At 50.8% G+C, this 16,496-nt stretch overlaps 2 protein-coding genes across 6 annotated transcripts in view; one reads left to right on the top strand and one right to left on the bottom strand.

The window, feature by feature from the left end:
• The window catches only part of BICRA (BRD4 interacting chromatin remodeling complex associated protein), a 50,412-nt gene extending 48,902 nt beyond the window's left edge, over window positions 1–1,510 (bottom strand). Inside the window, exon 1 of the mRNA XM_058859793.1 lies at window positions 1,038–1,510. The gene's annotated coding sequence lies outside the window, so the exon portion shown is untranslated. The remainder of the gene's footprint in view (window positions 1–1,037) is intronic.
• Window positions 1,511–1,642: 132 nt separating this feature from the next.
• The window catches only part of LOC131590002 (alpha-soluble NSF attachment protein-like), a 29,992-nt gene continuing 15,138 nt past the window's right edge, over window positions 1,643–16,496 (top strand). For 4 of the 5 annotated variants that reach the window (XM_058859792.1, XM_058859791.1, XM_058859788.1 and 1 more), the window contains exons 1-5: window positions 1,643–1,788; window positions 5,042–5,121; window positions 8,543–8,659; window positions 12,627–12,673; window positions 14,755–14,832. In XM_058859792.1, coding sequence (XP_058715775.1) covers window positions 1,643–1,788; window positions 5,042–5,121; window positions 8,543–8,659; window positions 12,627–12,673; window positions 14,755–14,832 — 468 coding nt within the window. The remainder of the gene's footprint in view (window positions 1,789–5,041; window positions 5,122–8,542; window positions 8,660–12,626; window positions 12,674–14,754; window positions 14,833–16,496) is intronic. The other variant, XM_058859790.1, reaches the window with a different exon arrangement.

The following is a 16,496-nucleotide window of genomic DNA, read 5'->3' as shown; positions in this document are numbered from 1 at the left end:
ATGAGGAAGATGAGGCAGGGGAGGAGGAAGAGGATGAGGCAGCGGAGGAAGAAGATGAAGCAGGGGAGGAAGAGCAGGAGGAGGAAGATGAAGCAGAGGAGGAGGAAGAAGATGAGGCAGGAGAGGAGGAAGATGAAGCAGAGGAGGAAGAGCAGGAGGAGGAAGATGAAGCAGGGGATGAAGAGCAGGATGAGGAAGAGGAGGCAGAGCAGGATGAGGAAGATGAGGCAGAGGAAGAGGAAGATGAGGCAGGGGAGGAAGAGCAGGATGAGGAAGATGAAGCAGGGGAGGAAGAGCAGGAGGAAGAGGAGAATGAGGAAGATGAGGCAGGGGAGGAGGAAGAGGATGAGGCAGCGGAGGAAGAAGATGAAGCAGCGGACGAAGAGCAGGAGGAGGAAGATGAAGCAGAGGAGGAAGAGGAAGATGAGGCAGGGGAGGAAGAGCAGGAGGCAGGAGAGGAAGAAGATGAAGCAGGGGAGGAAGAGCAGGAGGAGGAGGATGAGGCAGGGGAGGAGGAAGATGAAGCAGGGGAGGCAGAGCAGGACGAGGAAGATGAAGCAGGGGAGCAAGAGCAGGAGGAGGAAGAGGAGGCAGGGGAGGAAGAGCAGGACGAGGAAGATGAAGCAGGGGAGGAAGAGCCGCGCCAACAGCGGGAAGAGCAGGAGGAGGAGGAGGAGGAGGAGGAGGAGGAGGAGGAGGAGGAGGAGGAGGAGGAGGAAGAGGCGGCCGAGGCCGAAGGCCCCACCCCGCTCCCCCTCCCCCCCCCGCCCCCCTCAGCTTTGGGCCCGTTCGGGGCCGCTCAGAGCGGGGGGGGGGGAGGGGGAGGGGCCCCGCCCCCCCTTCCCGGGCCCCGGGGCGCGCGGGGGGGGGCGCGGCGGAGCCCCCGGTGGCGGTGGGGGAGGGGGTGGGGGGGTTCCCGGTGGCGGGGGGGGGAGGTTCCCGGTGGCGGGGGGGGCAGCGCGGGCTCGGTGTCGCCGCCGCTGTCGCGACAGAGCCGCGATTTGGGGCGATTCCGGTGCTTTTTGTGGCGGACTCACCGTGAGGCCTGAGCGGCGCCCGGCGCGGGGTCTCCCAGGCGCCCCCGCACGGGCGCCGCCGCCAGGACCCCGCCGGGCCCCGCCGCTTAGGGGTTCGCGGCGCTGCCTGATCGCCGCCGCCGGAACTCCCGGGGACACCGAGGGTCCCGGGGGGACGCGGCGGGGACCGGGGGGGAGCGGGGGATTTAACGGGACCCCCCCCGCGGCCCCGCGGCCCCCCCAGAGAGCCAGGGAGAGGAATTCATTAGCATAAACCGCGCCCCCGGACAGGCATTAGAATAGACACGCCCCCGCGCTGGCGCCTCAGCTGCCAAGCCCCCCCCGAGGGACCTCTCATTAGCATAAACCACGCCCACCGGGCTGGATATTAGCATAAACCACGCCCACAACAAACCAGCGACAACCCCTCAGCCCTAATTTGCATAAACCCCGCCCACCACAGGCATAAATCACCACAAACCACGCCCCCCTCAAGCCCGGCCTATCAGCGTCGCCGTGACGCTTTTTAATTTGCATAAACCACGCCCACCTCCAGTCCTCCCGCCCGCCAGGGGGCGCCGCCGCGGCGGGGGCTGTCACGTGACGCGGTGGGGCGGGGTCACGTGATGCGGCTCGGGGGTGTCACGTGGGACGGCGGCGGGGCCGTCATGGCGGCGATGGCGGCGGGGAAGGAGGAGGAGGCGCAGCGGTTGCTGAACGAGGCCGAGCGGAGGCTCCGAGGGGCCCGATCCTTCCTCGGGGGCCTCTTCGGGTACGTGAGGGGAGCGCCGGGGGAACCGGGGAGCGCCGGGAGGGGGAGCGGGGCCGTTCTGAGGGGAGAGCGGGGAGCGCTCGGCTGAGGCGGCCGCGGTTCCTCCGCTGCTCCCGTCCCAATTCCCCCCTCAATTCCCCAATTCCCACTTTCCTTCCCCAATTCCCCCCTCAATTCCCCAATTCCCGCTGCTCCCTCCCCAATTCCCCCCTCAATTCCCCAATTCCCCCTTCAATTCCCCAATTCCCGCTGTTCCCACTCCAATTCCCACTTTTCTTCCCCATTTTCCTTCTCAATTCCCCATTTCCCTCCTCACAATCCCCATTTCCCCCCACAATTTACCTCTCTCAATTCCCATTTCCCCCCAATTTTCCGCCAGTCCGCATTTTCCCCCTCAATTCCCACTTTCCTTCCCCATTTCCCCCCTCAATTCCCCATTTCCCTCCTCAATTCCTGATTTCCCCTCCCCAATTCCCAATTTCCCTTCCCAATCCCCATTTCCCCCATTCCCATTCCCATTTCCCCCTCCCCAATCCCCAATTCCCAATTTCCCCCTAATTCCCAATCCCCATTTCCCAATCCCCAATTCCCAGTTCCCATTCCCAGTTCCCCTTCCCAATCCCCATTTCCCAATCCCAAATTCCCAATTTCCCTTCCCAATTCCCAATCCCCATTTCCCTCCCCCATTCCCAATTCCCAATTTCCCTTCCCAATTCCCAATTCCCATTTCCCCCCCAATCCCCATTTTCCAATCCCCCAATTCCCATTTCCCCATTCCCCAATCCCCCATTCCCATTCCCCAATTCCCAATTTCCCTTCCCAATCCCAATTTCCCAATCCCAATTCCCATTTCCCAGTCCTCCAATTCCCAATTTCCCTCCCCCATTCCCAATCCCCAATTCCCATTTCTCCAATTCCGTTTCCCAAATCCCCAATTCCCATTCCCATTTACCCCTCCCCATTTCCCCCATTCCCATTTCCCCAATTCCCAATCCCCAATCTCCATTTCCCCAATTCCCATTTCCCTCCCAAATCCCCAATCCCCAATCCCCAATTCCCATTTCCCTAGTTCCCAATTCCAATCCCCAATTCCCAATTCCAATCCCCCATTCCCATTTCCCATTCCCAATTCCCATTCCCCATTCCCAATTCCCATTTTCCCAATCCCATTCCCAATTCCCATTCCCCATTTCCATTCCCATTCCCAATTCCCAATTCCCATTCCCAATTCCCATTCCCATTCCCATTTCCCCAATTCCCATTTCCCATTCCCAATTCCAATTCCCATTTCCCCCATTCCCATTTCCCCCATTCCCATTTCCCAATTCCCAATTCCCATTCCCAATCCCCAGTCCCCAATTCCCCATTCCCAATTTCCCATTTCCCATTCCCAATTCCCATTCCCAATTCCCATTCCCAATTCCCATTCCCAATTCCCATTCCCATTCCCATTTCCATTCCCATTCCCATTTCCCAATTCCCCATTCCCATTCCCAATTCCCCATTCCCATTCCCAATTCCCATTCCCAATTCCCACTCCCATTCCCAATTCCCATTCCCAATTCCCATTCCCATTTCCCATTCCCATTTCCCCCATTTCCCATTCCCAATTCCCAATCCCAATTCCCATTCCCCATTCCCATTCCCAATTCCCATTTCCCCCAATTCCCATTCCCATTTCCCAATCCCAATTCCCATTCCCAATTCCCATTCCCAATTCCCATTCCCAATTCCCATTCCCATTTCCCATTCCCAATTCCCATTCCCATTTCCCATTCCCATTCCCCATTCCCAATTCCCATTTCCAATCCCCAATTCCCAATCCCAATTCCCCATTCCCAATTCCCAATTCCCATTCCCCATTCCCATTTCCCCCACTCCCAATTCCCATCCCCATTCCCAATTCCCATTCCCATTCCCATCCCCATCCCCATTCCCAATTCCCATTCCCAATTCCCAATTCCCAATTCCCATTCCCATTTCCCATTCCCAATTCCCATTCCCATTTCCCATTTCCCATTCCCATTTCCCCCACTCCCATTCCCAATCCCAATTCCCATTTCCAATTTCCCCATTTCCCATTCTCATTTCCCATTCCCATTCCCAATCCCCAATTCTCATTCCCAGTTTCCCCAATCCCCAATTCCCATTTCCCAGTCCCCAAATCCCGAATTCCCCAATTCCCATTCCCATTTCCCCAATCCCCAATTCCCATTCCCAATTCCCCATTCCCAATTCCCATTTCCCTCCCAAATCCCCATTTCCCAATCCCCAATTCCCAATTCCCCATTCTCAATTCCAATTCCCAATCCCCCATTCCCCATTCCCAATTCCCAATTCCCATTTCCCATTCCCATTTCCCCCATTCCCCATTCTCATTGCCACATTCCCCATTCCCAATTCCCAATTCCCCATTCCCCCATTCCCATTCCCCATTCCCAATTCCCATTCCCATTTCCATTCCCATTTCCCATTCCCCCATTCCCATTCCCAATCCCCAATCCCAATTCCCATTTCCAATTTCCCCAATTCCCATTCCCAATTCCCATTCCCACGTTCCCATTCCCAATTCCCATTCCCCATTCCCAATTCCCATTCCCACGTTCCCATTCCCAATTCCCATTCCCCATTCCCAATTCCCATTCCCACGTTCCCATTCCCAATTCCCAATTCCCCATTCCCAATTCCCCCATTCCCAATTCCCCATTCCCATTCCCAATTCCCATTCCCATTCCCATTCCCATTCCCATTTCCCATTCCCATTTCCCATTCCCAATTCCCATTCCCAATTCCAATTCCAATTCCCAATTCCCAATCCCCATTTCCCATTTCCCATTCCCAATCCCCATTTCCCCATTCCCAATTCCCATTCCTAATTCCCATTCCCATTCCCACATTTCCCATTCCCATTTCCCCCATTCCCAATTCCCCCATTCCCATTTCCCATTCCCATTCCCAATTCCCAATTCCCAATTCCCATTCCCATTCCCAATTCCCATTCCCAATTCCCATTCCCAATTCCCATTTCCCATTCCTATTCCCATTCCCATTTCCCATTCCCATTCCCAATTCCCATTCCAATTCCCAATTCCCCATTCCCATTTCCCATTCCCATTCCCATTTCCCCCATTCCCAGTCCCCAATTCCCAATTCCCATTCCCCATTCCCAATCCCCATTTCCCATTCCCATTCCCATTTTCCCCATTCCCAATCCCATTCCCAATTCCCAATTCCCATTTTCCGGTTGTTCCAGGGGCTCTTCCCGGTTGGAGGAGGCGAGCGATTGTTTCACCCGCGCCGCCAACATGTTCAAAATGGCCAAAAACTGGAGCCGTGAGTGCAGCCGGAATTCTGGGAATTCTGGGAATATCGGGAATGTCGGGAACGTGAGGGATCCTGGGAATGCTGGGAATGTCAGGAATATCGGGAATGTTGGGAATGTCAGGGATCCTGGGGATGTTGGGAATATAGGGAATATCGGGAATGCTGGGGATCGTGGGGATTCCAGGGATCCTGGGGATCCTGGGAATGTTGGGGATCCTGGGAATGTCAGGAATGTCAGGGATCCTGGGGATGTGGGGAATATTGGGAATCCTGGGATCCTGGGAATGTTGGGGATCCCGGGGATCCTGGGAATGTTTGGGATCCTGGGGATGTCAGGAATATCAGGAATATCGGGAATGTCAGGAATTCTGGGAATGTTGGGGATCCTGGGAATGCTGGGGATGTCAGGAATATCGGGAATATTGGGAATGTCAGGGATCCTGGGGATGTTGGGAATATCGGGAATCCTGGGATCCTGGGAATGCTGGGGATCCTGGGGATGTCAGGAATATCGGGAATGTCCGGAATTCTGGGAGTGTTGGGGATCCTGGGAATGCTGGGGATCCCAGGGATCCTGGGAATGTCAGGAATGTCAGGGATCCTGGGGGTGTCGGGAATATAGGGAATCCTGGGATCCTGGGAATGTTGGGGATCCCAGGGATCCTGGGAATGTTTGGGATCCTGGAGATGTCGGGAATATCAGGAATGTCAGGAATTCTGGGAATGTCAGGAATTCTGGGAATGTTGGGGATCCCAGGGATCCTGGGAATGTCAGGAATGTCAGGGATCCTGGGGAATATTGGGAATCCTGGGATCCTGGGAATGTTGGGGATCCCAGGGATCCTGGGAATGTCAGGAATGTCAGGGATCCTGGGGAATATTGGGAATCCTGGGATCCTGGGAATATTGGGGATCCCAGGGATCCTGGGAATGCTGGGGATCCTGGAGATGTCAGGAATATCAGGAATATTGGGAATGTCAGGAATTCTGGGAATGTTGGGGATCCTGGGAATGCTGGGGATCCCAGGGATCCTGGGAATGTCAGGAATGTCAGGGATCCTGGGGGTGTCGGGAATATGGGGAATCCTGGGATCCTGGGAATGTTGGGGATCCTGGGGATGTCAGGAATGTCGGGAATGTGGGGAATGTTGGGAATATCGGGAATGTGGGGAATATCGGGAATGTTGGGAATATTGGGAATGTTGGGGATCGTGGGGATCGTGGGGATCCTGGGAATGCTGCTGATCCCGTTGCTGATCCCGTTGCTGATCCCGGTGTTTTCCCGGTGTTTATCCCGGTGTTTTCCCAGTGTTTTCTGGGTGTTTTCCAGAGGCAGGCGCGGTGTTCTCCCGCTGTTTCCTGGTGTTTATCCTGATGTTTCCCGTTGTTTATCCCAGTATTTCCCGGTGTTTCCTGGTGTTTATCCCATTGTTTCCCGGTGTTTATCCCGCTGTTTATCCCGGTGTTTATCCCGCTGTTTATCCCGCTGTTTATCCCGGTGTTTATCCCGCTGTTTATCCCGGTGTTTATCCCGCTGTTTTTTCCCTGTTTTCCAGAGGCGGGCGCGGCGTTCTCCCGCTGTTTCCCGTTGTTTATCCCGGTGTTTTCCCAGTGTTTTCCAGAGGCGGACGCAGCGTTCTCCCGCTGTTTCTCGCTGTTTCCGGGTGTTTCCCGTTGTTTATCCCGGTGTTTTCCCGGTGTTTCCCGCTGTTTCCCGGTGTTTATCCCGGTGTTTTTTCCCTGTTTTCCAGAGGCGGGCGCAGCGTTCTCCCGCTGTTTCCTGTTGTTTTCCCGGTGTTTTCCCGGTGTTTTCCAGAGGCGGACGCGGCGTTCTCCCGCTGTTTATCCCGGTGTTTATCCCGTTGTTTCCCGGTGTTTATCCCGCTGTTTTTTCCCGATGTTTTCCAGAGGCGGGCGTGGCGTTCTCCCGCTGTTTCCTGTTGTTTATCCTGTTGTTTCCCGGTGTTTATCCCGGTGTTTTTTCCCGCTGTTTCCCGGTGTTTATCCCGGTGTTTATCCCCTTGTTTATCCCGGCGTTCTCCCGCTGTTTCCTGTTGTTTTCCCATTGTTTATCCCGGTGTTTATCCCGGTGTTTTCCCGGTGTTTTCCAGAGGCGGGCGCGGCGTTCTCCCGCTGTTTCCCGTTGTTTATCCCGGTGTTTATCCTGTTGTTTATCCCAGTGTTTTCCCGGTGTTTTCCCGCTGTTTCCCGGTGTTTATCCCGATGTTTTCCCGGTGTTTTCCAGAGGCAGGCGCAGCGTTCTCCCGCTGTTTCCCGTTGTTTATCCCGTTGTTTATCCCGTTGTTTATCCCGGTGTTTTCCAGAGGCGGGCGCGGCGTTCTCCCGCTGTTTCCCGGTGTTTATCCCGGTGTTTTTTCCCGGTGTTTTCCAGAGGCGGGCGCGGCGTTCTCCCGCTGTTTCCTGGTGTTTATCCCGCTGTTTCCTGGTGTTTTCCCGGTGTTTATCCCGGTGTTTCCTGTTCTTTCCCGTTGTTTATCCCGTTGTTTTTCCCGATGTTTTCCAGAGGCGGGCGCGGCGTTCTCCCGCTGTTTCCCCTTGTTTATCCCGCTGTTTCCCGGTGTTTTCCCGTTGTTTATCCCGGTGTTTTCCCGCTGTTTTCCCGCTGTTTCCCGGTGTTTATCCCGGTGTTTATCCCAGTGTTTCCTGATGTTTTCCAGAGGTGGGCGCGGCGTTCTCCCGCTGTTTCCCGGTGTTTATCCCGGTGTTTATCCCAATGTTTTCCCGCTGTTTCCCGGTGTTGATCCCAATATTTTCCCGGTGTTTTCCATGTTTTCCAGAGGTGGGCATGGCATTCCCCCACTGTTTCCCGTTGTTTATCCCAATATTTTCCCGCTGTTTCCTGGTGTTTATCCCGATGTTTTCCCGCTGTTTCCCGGTGTTTATCCCGGTGTTTATCCCAATGTTTTCCCGGTGTTTCCCATTGTTTATCCCGCTGTTTCCCGGTGTTTATCCCGATGTTTTCCCGCTGTTTCCTGGTGTTTATCCCGATGTTTCCCGCTGTTTCCCGTTGTTTTCCCAGTGTTTATCCCGGTGTTTTCCAGAGGCGGGCGCGGCGTTCTCCCGCTGTTTCCCGGTGTTTTCCCGCTGTTTCCCGGTGTTTATCCCGGTGTTTTTTCCCTGTTTTCCAGAGGCGGGCGCGGCGTTCTCCCGCTGTTTATCCCGTTGTTTATCCCGGTGTTTTTTCCCGGTGTTTTCCAGAGGCGGGCGCGGCGTTCTCCCGCTGTTTCCTGTTGTTTATCCCTCTGTTTCCCGGTGTTTATCCCGGTGTTTATCCCGGTGTTTTCCCGGTGTTTTCCCCGCTGTTTCCCGGTGTTTTCCCGGTGTTTTCCCGGTGTTTTCCCGGTGTTTTCCCGGTGTTTATCCCGCTGTTTCCCGGTGTTTATCCCGGTGTTTTTTCCCTGTTTTCCAGAGGCGGGCGCGGCGTTCTCCCGCGCGGCGCAGCTCCAGCTGCAGCTCCAGAGCAAACACGACGCCGCCGTCAACTTCGTGGACGCCGGGAACGCCTTCAAAAAATCGGATCCGCAGGGTGAGGGGCTGGAATTCCGGGAATTCCGGGAATTCTGGGAATTCCGGGGGGAGCCGGGGCTGGGAATCGCCAAAATTCCCGCTGGAATCGGCTGGAATTCCGGGAAATCCCGGGAAAATCCACCTGGATCCCAGGAAATGTCAGCGGGTGCTGGTGAAGGCTCGTTAAATTCCGTTAAAATCCTGGAAAATTCCCTTTGGAATTCTGGGAAATTCCATTGAAATCCTGGGAAATCCCTTTGGAATTCTGGGAAATCTCATTAAAATCTTGGGAAATCCCCTTGGAATTTTTGGAAATCCCTTTGGAATTCTGGAAAATCCTTTGGAATTCTGGGAAATCCCTTGGAATTCTGGGAAATCCCTTTGGAATTCTGGGAAATCCCTTTGGAATTCTGGGAAATCCTTTGGAATTCTGGGAAATCCCTTTGGAATTCTGGGAGATCCCTTTGAAATTCTGGGAAATCCCTTGGAATTCTGGGAAATCCCTTTGGAATTCTGGGAAATCCCTTTGGAATTCTGGGAAATCCCTCGGAATTCTGGGAAATCCCTTTGGAATTCTGGGAAATCCCTTTGGAATTCCGTTAAAATCCCTTTGGAATTCTGGGAAATCCCTTTGGAATTCTGGGAAATCCCTTTGGAATTCCGGGAAATCCCCTTGGAATTCTGGGAAATCCCTTCGGAATTCTGGGAAATCCCTTTGGAATTCTGGGAAATCCCTTGGAATTCTGGGAAATCCCTTTGGAATCCTGGGAAATCCCTTTGGAATTCTGGGAAATCCCTTTGGAATTCTGGGAAATTCCATTGAAATCCTGGGAAATCCCTTGGAATCCTGGGAAATCCCTTTGAAATTCTGGGAAATCCCTTTGGAATCCTGGGAAATCCCTTGGAATTCTGGGAAATCCCTTGGAATCCTGGGAAATCCCATTTTTTACTTTCCCATTAAAATCTTGGCAAATCCCTTTGGAATCCTGGGAAATCCAATGGAAATCCTGGAAAATCCTTTGGAGTCCTGGGAAATCCTGGAAAATCCCATTAAAATCCTGGAAAATCCCATTAAAATCCCACTAAAATCCTGCTGGATCCGTAGGACGGCGGATCCGCAGGGTGGGGAGCAGGAATTTTGGGAATTTTGAGAATTTTGGGAATTTTGGGGAGTTCTGGGCCTGGTGTGGCTGTGGGGGCTGGGAATCCCCAGAATTCCCACAAAATTCCCGCAGAATTCCACTTAATTCCCGCTGAATTCCCCAGAATTCCCACAGAATTCCCACAGAATTCCCACTGAAATTCCACAGAATTCCCAGGAAATTCCCGCAGAATTCCCTTCCCGCAGAATTCCCACTGAAATTCCACAGAATTCCTGCAGAATTCCCACAGAATTCCCACTGAAATTCCCAGAGAATTCCCACAGAATTCCCACAGAATTCCCGCAGAATTCCCACTGAAATTCCACAGAATTCCCACTGAAATTCCCACAGAATTCCCACAGAATTCCCGCAGAATTCCAGCAGAATTCCCATGGAATTCCCACAGAAATTCCCACAGAAATTCCCACAGAAATTCCCACAGAATTCCCACTGAAATTCCCACTGAAATTCCTAGAGAATTCCTGGAGAATTCCTGGAGAATTCCCACTGAAATTCCACAGAATTTCCACAGAATTCCCACAGAATTCCACTTAATTCCCGCTGAATTCCCCAGAATTCCCACAGAATTTCCACAGAATTCCCACGAAATTCCCGCAGAATTCCCACTGAAATTCCTACAGAATTCCAGCAGAATTCGTGCAGAATTCCCACAGAAATTCCCACAGAATTCCCACTGAATTCCCACTGAAATTCCCACAGAATTCCCACAGAATTCCCACAGAATTCCCACTGAAATTCCCACTGAAATTCCCACAGAATTCCCACTGAATTCCCACTGAATTCCCACTGAAATTCCCAGAGAATTCCCACAGAATTCCCACAGAATTCCCACAGAAATTCCCACAGAATTCCCACAGAATTCCTCAGGAATCAAATCCCAGGGAACGATTCCCGATTCCCACCACAATTCCAGAGGGTTCCGGCTCTTCCGCCGCCCCGGGAGCCCCAAATCCCCCTGGAATTCCCCAAAATTCCCGGATTTTCCCCTTTTCCCATGGAATTTCTGCCGGGGGGGGGCTCTTTTCCCACTTTTCCATCGGATTTTGGGCTGCAGCCGGAATTCCGGGGGCGGGAATCGCCTGGATCCGAGCAGATGGAGCCGAGCTCCGGGCGGAATTCCCGGAGTTCTGGGCAGAATTCCCGAGGTTTTGGGCAAAATTCCCGGAGTTTTGGGCAGAATTCCCGGAGTTTTGGGCAGAATTCCCAAGGTTTTGGGCAGAATTCCCAAGGTTTTGGGCAGAATTCCCGAGTTTCTGGGCAGAATTCCCAGAATTTTGAGCAGAATTCCCGCGGTTTTGGGCAGAATTCCCGAGGTTTTGAGCAAAATTCCCGGAGTTTTGGGCAGAATTCCCGAGGTTTTGGGCAGAATTCCCGGAGTTCTGGGCAGAATTCCCAGAGTTTTGAGCAGAATTCCCGAAGTTTTGAGCAGAATTCTCGCGGTTCTGGGCAGAATTCCCAAGTTTTTGGGCAGAATTCCCGAGGTTTTGGGCAGAATTCCCAGAGTTTTGGGCAGAATTCCCAGAGTTTTGGGCAGAATTCCCAGAATTTTGAGCAGAATTCCTGGAGTTTTGGGCAGAATTCCCAGAATTTTGAGCAGAATTCCTGGAGTTTTGGGCAGAATTCCCAGAGTTTTGGGCTGAATTCCCAAGGTTTTGAGCAGAATTCCCGAGGTTTTGGGCAGAATTCCCGAGGTTTTGGGCAAAATTCCCAGAGTTTTGGGCAGAATTCCCGAGGTTTTGGGCAGAATTCCCGCGGTTCTGGGCAGAATTCCCAAAGTTCTGGGCAGAATTCCCAAGGTTTTGGGCAGAATTCCCAGCATTTTGAGCAGAATTCCTGGAGTTTTAGGCAGAATTCCCGAAGTTTTGAGCAGAATTCCCGAGGTTTTGGGCAGAATTCCCGAGGTTTTGGGCAGAATTCCCGAGGTTTTGGGCAAAATTCCCAGAGTTTTGGGCAGAATTCCCGAGGTTTTGGGCAGAATTCCCGGAGTTTTGGGCAGAATTCCCGCGGTTCTGGGCAGAATTCCCAAAGTTCTGGGCAGAATTCCCGAGTTTCTGGGCAGAATTCCCGGAGTTTTGGGCAGAATTCCCAGAGTTTTGGGCAGAATTCCCAAGGTTTTGGGAGAATTCCCGAGGTTTTGAGCAGAATTCCCGCGGTTTTGAGCAGAATTCCCGAGGTTTTGGGCAGAATTCCCGCGGTTTTGGGCAGAATTCCCGAGGTTTTGGGCAAAATTCCCAGAATTTTGAGCAGAATTCCCGAGGTTTTGGGCAGAATTCCCAAGGTTTTGAGCAGAATTCCCGCGGTTCTGGGCAGAATTCCCAAGTTTTTGGGCAGAATTCCCGGAGTTCTGGGCAGAATTCCCGAGGTTTTGGGCAGAATTCCTGGAGTTTTGGGCAGAATTCCCAGAGTTTTGGGCAAAATTCCCGAGGTTTTGGGCAGAATTCCCAAGTTTCTGGGCAGAATTCCCGAAGTTTTGGTTTCCGCCGGCTCCAGATGGGGGAAGGGGAGAAAATTCCGGAATTTTTTGCGGATTTTTGGGATGGAAAAACCTCGGGATGTCCCTGGAGCTTCTGGAATCCCAACCCCCCCTCCCCATTCCCGGAACATTCCCGGAACATTCCCGGAATATTCCCGGTTTTTTGGGGGCGTTTTTTGGGATAACACAACAACCCCAACCAAAAAAAACCGGGAATTTCGATCTCCCGAACTTTTCCCGGAATCTGGGAATGTTTTTATCCCAATTCCAGGGATTTTGGGTTGGGATCCCGAGGGTTTTTCCCGGTTTTTCCAGCCCCATTCCCGATTTTTTTTCTCCCGTTTTTCCAGAGGCCGTGAACTGCCTGATCCGCGCCACCGAGATCTACACGGACATGGTGAGGAAACACGGAATTCCCAACTGGAATTTTTTCCCTGGAATTCCTGCCCAAAATTCCCACCCAGAATTTCCCACCTGGAATTTTTTCCCTGGATATTCCCCCCAAAATTCCCACCCAAAATTCCCACCCAAAATTCCCACCCAGAATTCCCACCCAAAATTCCCCAAAATTCCCACTTTAATTCCCACCCAGAATTCCTACCTGGAATTTTTTCCCTGGAATTCCTGCCCAAAATTCCCACCTAGAATTCCCAACCTGGAAATTCCCACCCAAAATTCCCAACTGGAATTTTTTCCTGGAAATTCCCACACAAAATTCCCACTCAAAATTCCCACCTGGAATTTCCAACCTGGAATTCGAAATTCCCATCTGGAATTCCCACTTTAATTCCCACCTGGAATTCCCAACCTGGAAATTCCCACCCAAAATTCCCACCTGGAATTTTTTCCCTGGAATTCCTGCCCAAAATTCCCACTTTAATTCCCACCTGGAATTCCCACTCAGAATTCCCACCTGGAATTTTTTCCCTGGATATTCCCCCCCAAAAATTCCCACCCAGAATTCCCACTCAGAATTCCCACCTGGAATTCCCAACTGGAATTTTTTCCTGGAAATTCCCACCCAAAATTCCCACTCAAAATTCCCACCTGGAATTTTTTCCCTGGAATTCCCACCCAAAATTCCCACTTTAATTCCCACCTGGAATTCCCACTCAAAATTCCCACCTGGAATTTCCAATCCGGAATTCGAAATTCCCATCTGGAATTCCCACTTTAATTCCCACCTGGAATTCCCAACAGGAAATTCCCACCTGGAATTTTTTCCCTGGAATTCCCACTCAGAATTCCCACCTGGAATTTCCCACCTGGAATTTCCACCTGGAAATTCCCAACTGGAATTCGAAATTCCCACCTGGGATTCCTACTTTAATTCCCACCCGGAATTTCCACCTGGAATTTTTTTCCCTGGAATTCCCGCCCAAAATTCCCACCCAAAATTCCCACACAGAAATTCCCACTCAGAATTCCCAACTGGAAATTCCCACCTGGAATTCCCAACCGGAATTCCCAACTGGAATTCAAAATTCCCACCTGGAATTCCCACCCGGAATTTCCAACCTGGGAATTCCCACCTGGAATTTTTTCCTGGAATTCCTGCCCAAAATTCCCGCCCAGAATTCCTACCTGGAATTTTTTCCTGGATATTCCACCCCAAAGTTCCCAACTGGAATTCCCAACCTGGAAATTCCCACCCAGAATTTCCCACTTGGAATTTTTTCCTTGGAATTCCTGCCCAAAATTCCCACCTGGAATTCCCACCTGGAATTTTTTCCCTGGATATTCCCACCCAAAAATTCCCCTCCAAAATTCCCACTTTAATTCCCACCCAAAATTCCCACCTGGAATTTTTTCCCTGGAATTCCCGCCCAAAATTCCCAACTGGAATTCCCAACCTGGAATTTCGACCTGGAATTCCTGCCCAAAATTTCCACCCAGAATTTCCCACCTGGAATTTTTTCCCTGGAATTCCCGCCCAAAATTCCCACCCAAAATTCCCACCTGGAAATTCCACCTGGAATTCCCAACTGGAATTCGAAATTCCCACCGGAAATTCCCACCTGGAATTTTTTCCCTGGAATTCCCGCCCAAAATTCCCACTCAGAATTCCCAACCTGAAAATTCCCACCCAAAATTCCCAACTGGAATTTTTTCCCTGGATATTTGTGCCCAAAATTCCCAACTGGAATTTTTTCCCTGGAATTCCCGCCCAGAATTCCCACCTGGAATTCCTGCCCAGAAATATTCCCATGGAATATTCCCATTGATTCCCCTGGAATATTCCCATTGATTCCCCTGGAATATTCCCATTGATTCCCCTGGAATATTCCCATTGATTCCCATGGAATATTCCCATTGATTCCCATGGAATATTCCCGGTTGTTCCCAAGGTTTATTCCCGTTATTCCCAAGGCCCATTCCCGTTATTCCCAAGGTTTATTCCCAGTTTTTCCCATGGAATATTCCCATTATTCCCAAGGTTTATTCCCGTTTTTCCATGGAATATTCCGGTTTTTCCAGGGCCGTTTCACCATGGCAGCGCGGCAGCACATCGCCATCGCCGAGATCTACGAGAGCGACCTGCTGGACATGGAGAAGGTGAAATCCCAGAAAATCCCGGGAAAATCACGGAAAAATCCCGGGAAATCCTGGAAAAATCCTGGGAAATCCTGAGGAAAAATCCCAGGAAATCCTGGAAAAATCCCGGGAAAATCACAGAAAAATTTCGGGAAAAATCCTGGGAAAAATCCCAGAAAAATTCCTGGAAAAATCCTGGGAAAAATCCCAGAAAAATCCTGGGAAAAATCCCAGAAAAATCCTGGGAAATCCCGGAAAATCCCGGGAAATCCTGGAAAAATCCCGGGAAATCCTGGGGAAAAATCCTGGGAAATCCCAGAAAAATTCTTGGAAAAATCCTGGAAAAATCCCGGGAAATCCTGGGGAAAATGCGGGAAAAATCACAGAAAAAATCCTGGAAAAATCCTGGGAAAAATCCCAGAAAAATCCTGGGAAATCATGGGGAAAATGCGGGAAAAATCCCAGAAAAATTCCTGGAAAAATCCTGGGAAAAATCCCGGAAAAATCCCAGAAAAATTCCTGGAAAAATCCTGGAAAAATCCTGGGAAAAATCCTGGGAAAAATCCCAGAAAATATCCTGGAAAAATCCTGGGAAAATCCTGGGAAAAATCCCAGAAAAATCCTGGGAAATCCTGGGAAAATCATGGAAAAATCTTGGGAAATCATGGAAAAATCCCAGAAAAATCCCGGGAAACCATGGGGAAAAATCCCGGAAAATCCCAGAAAAATTCCTGGAAAAATCCTGGGAAAAATCCCAGAAAAATCCCAGGAAATCATGGGGAAAATCCCGGGAAAATCCAGAAAAATCCTGGGAAAATCATGGAAAAATCTTGGGAAATCCTGGGAAACCATGGGGAAAAATCCCGTAAAATCCCAGAAAAATTCCTGGAAAAATCTGGAAAAATCCCGGGAAAAATCCTGGAAAAATTCCAGGAAAACACTGGGAAAATCCAGGGAAAAATCCTGGGAAAAATCCTGGGAAAAATCCTGGAAAAATCCTGGAAAAATTCCAGGAAATCCCGGGAAAATCTGGGAAAATTCCGGAAAAATCCTGGAAAAATCCCAGGAAAATCCTGGGAAAATCCCAGAAAAATTCCTGGAAAGATCCTGGAAAAATCCCGGAAAAATCCCAGGAAAATCCCAGAAAATCATGGGGAAAATCCTGGAAAAATCTGGAAAAATGCCAGGAAAAATCCTGGAAAAATTCCAGGAAAACACTGGGAAAATCCAGGGAAAAATCCCGGAAAAATAATGGGAAAAGTCCTGGGAAAATCCAGGAAATCCCGGGAAAATCTGGGAAAATTCCAGAAAAATCCTGGGAAAAATCCTGGGAAAATCCTGGAAATCCCAGGAAAATCCTGGAAAAATCCCGGGAAAATCACGGAAAAATCCCAGAAAGTCCTGGGGAAATCCCAGGAAAATCCCGGGAAAATCCCGGAAAAGTCCAGGAAAATCCCAGAAAATCCTGGGGAAATCCGATTTTTTGGGAATTTTTCTGGGAATTGGGCATTTCCTGGGTTTTTTTTAGGATTTTCCTGGGAATTGTGGATTTTCCAGAGATTATTTTGGGATTTTCGGGGAATTTTTTGGGATTTTCCTGGGATTTTGGGATTTTCTTGGGGCTTTTTTGCCATTTTCCTGGAGTTTTTTGTGGATTTTTCTGGGAATTTGGGATTTTCCTGGAG

The sequence above is a fragment of the Poecile atricapillus genome, chromosome 31 (genome assembly GCF_030490865.1).
Source record: "Poecile atricapillus isolate bPoeAtr1 chromosome 31, bPoeAtr1.hap1, whole genome shotgun sequence".
Classification (NCBI taxonomy): domain Eukaryota; kingdom Metazoa; phylum Chordata; class Aves; order Passeriformes; family Paridae; genus Poecile; species Poecile atricapillus.
This window is presented reverse-complemented; position numbering and strand designations above follow the sequence as displayed.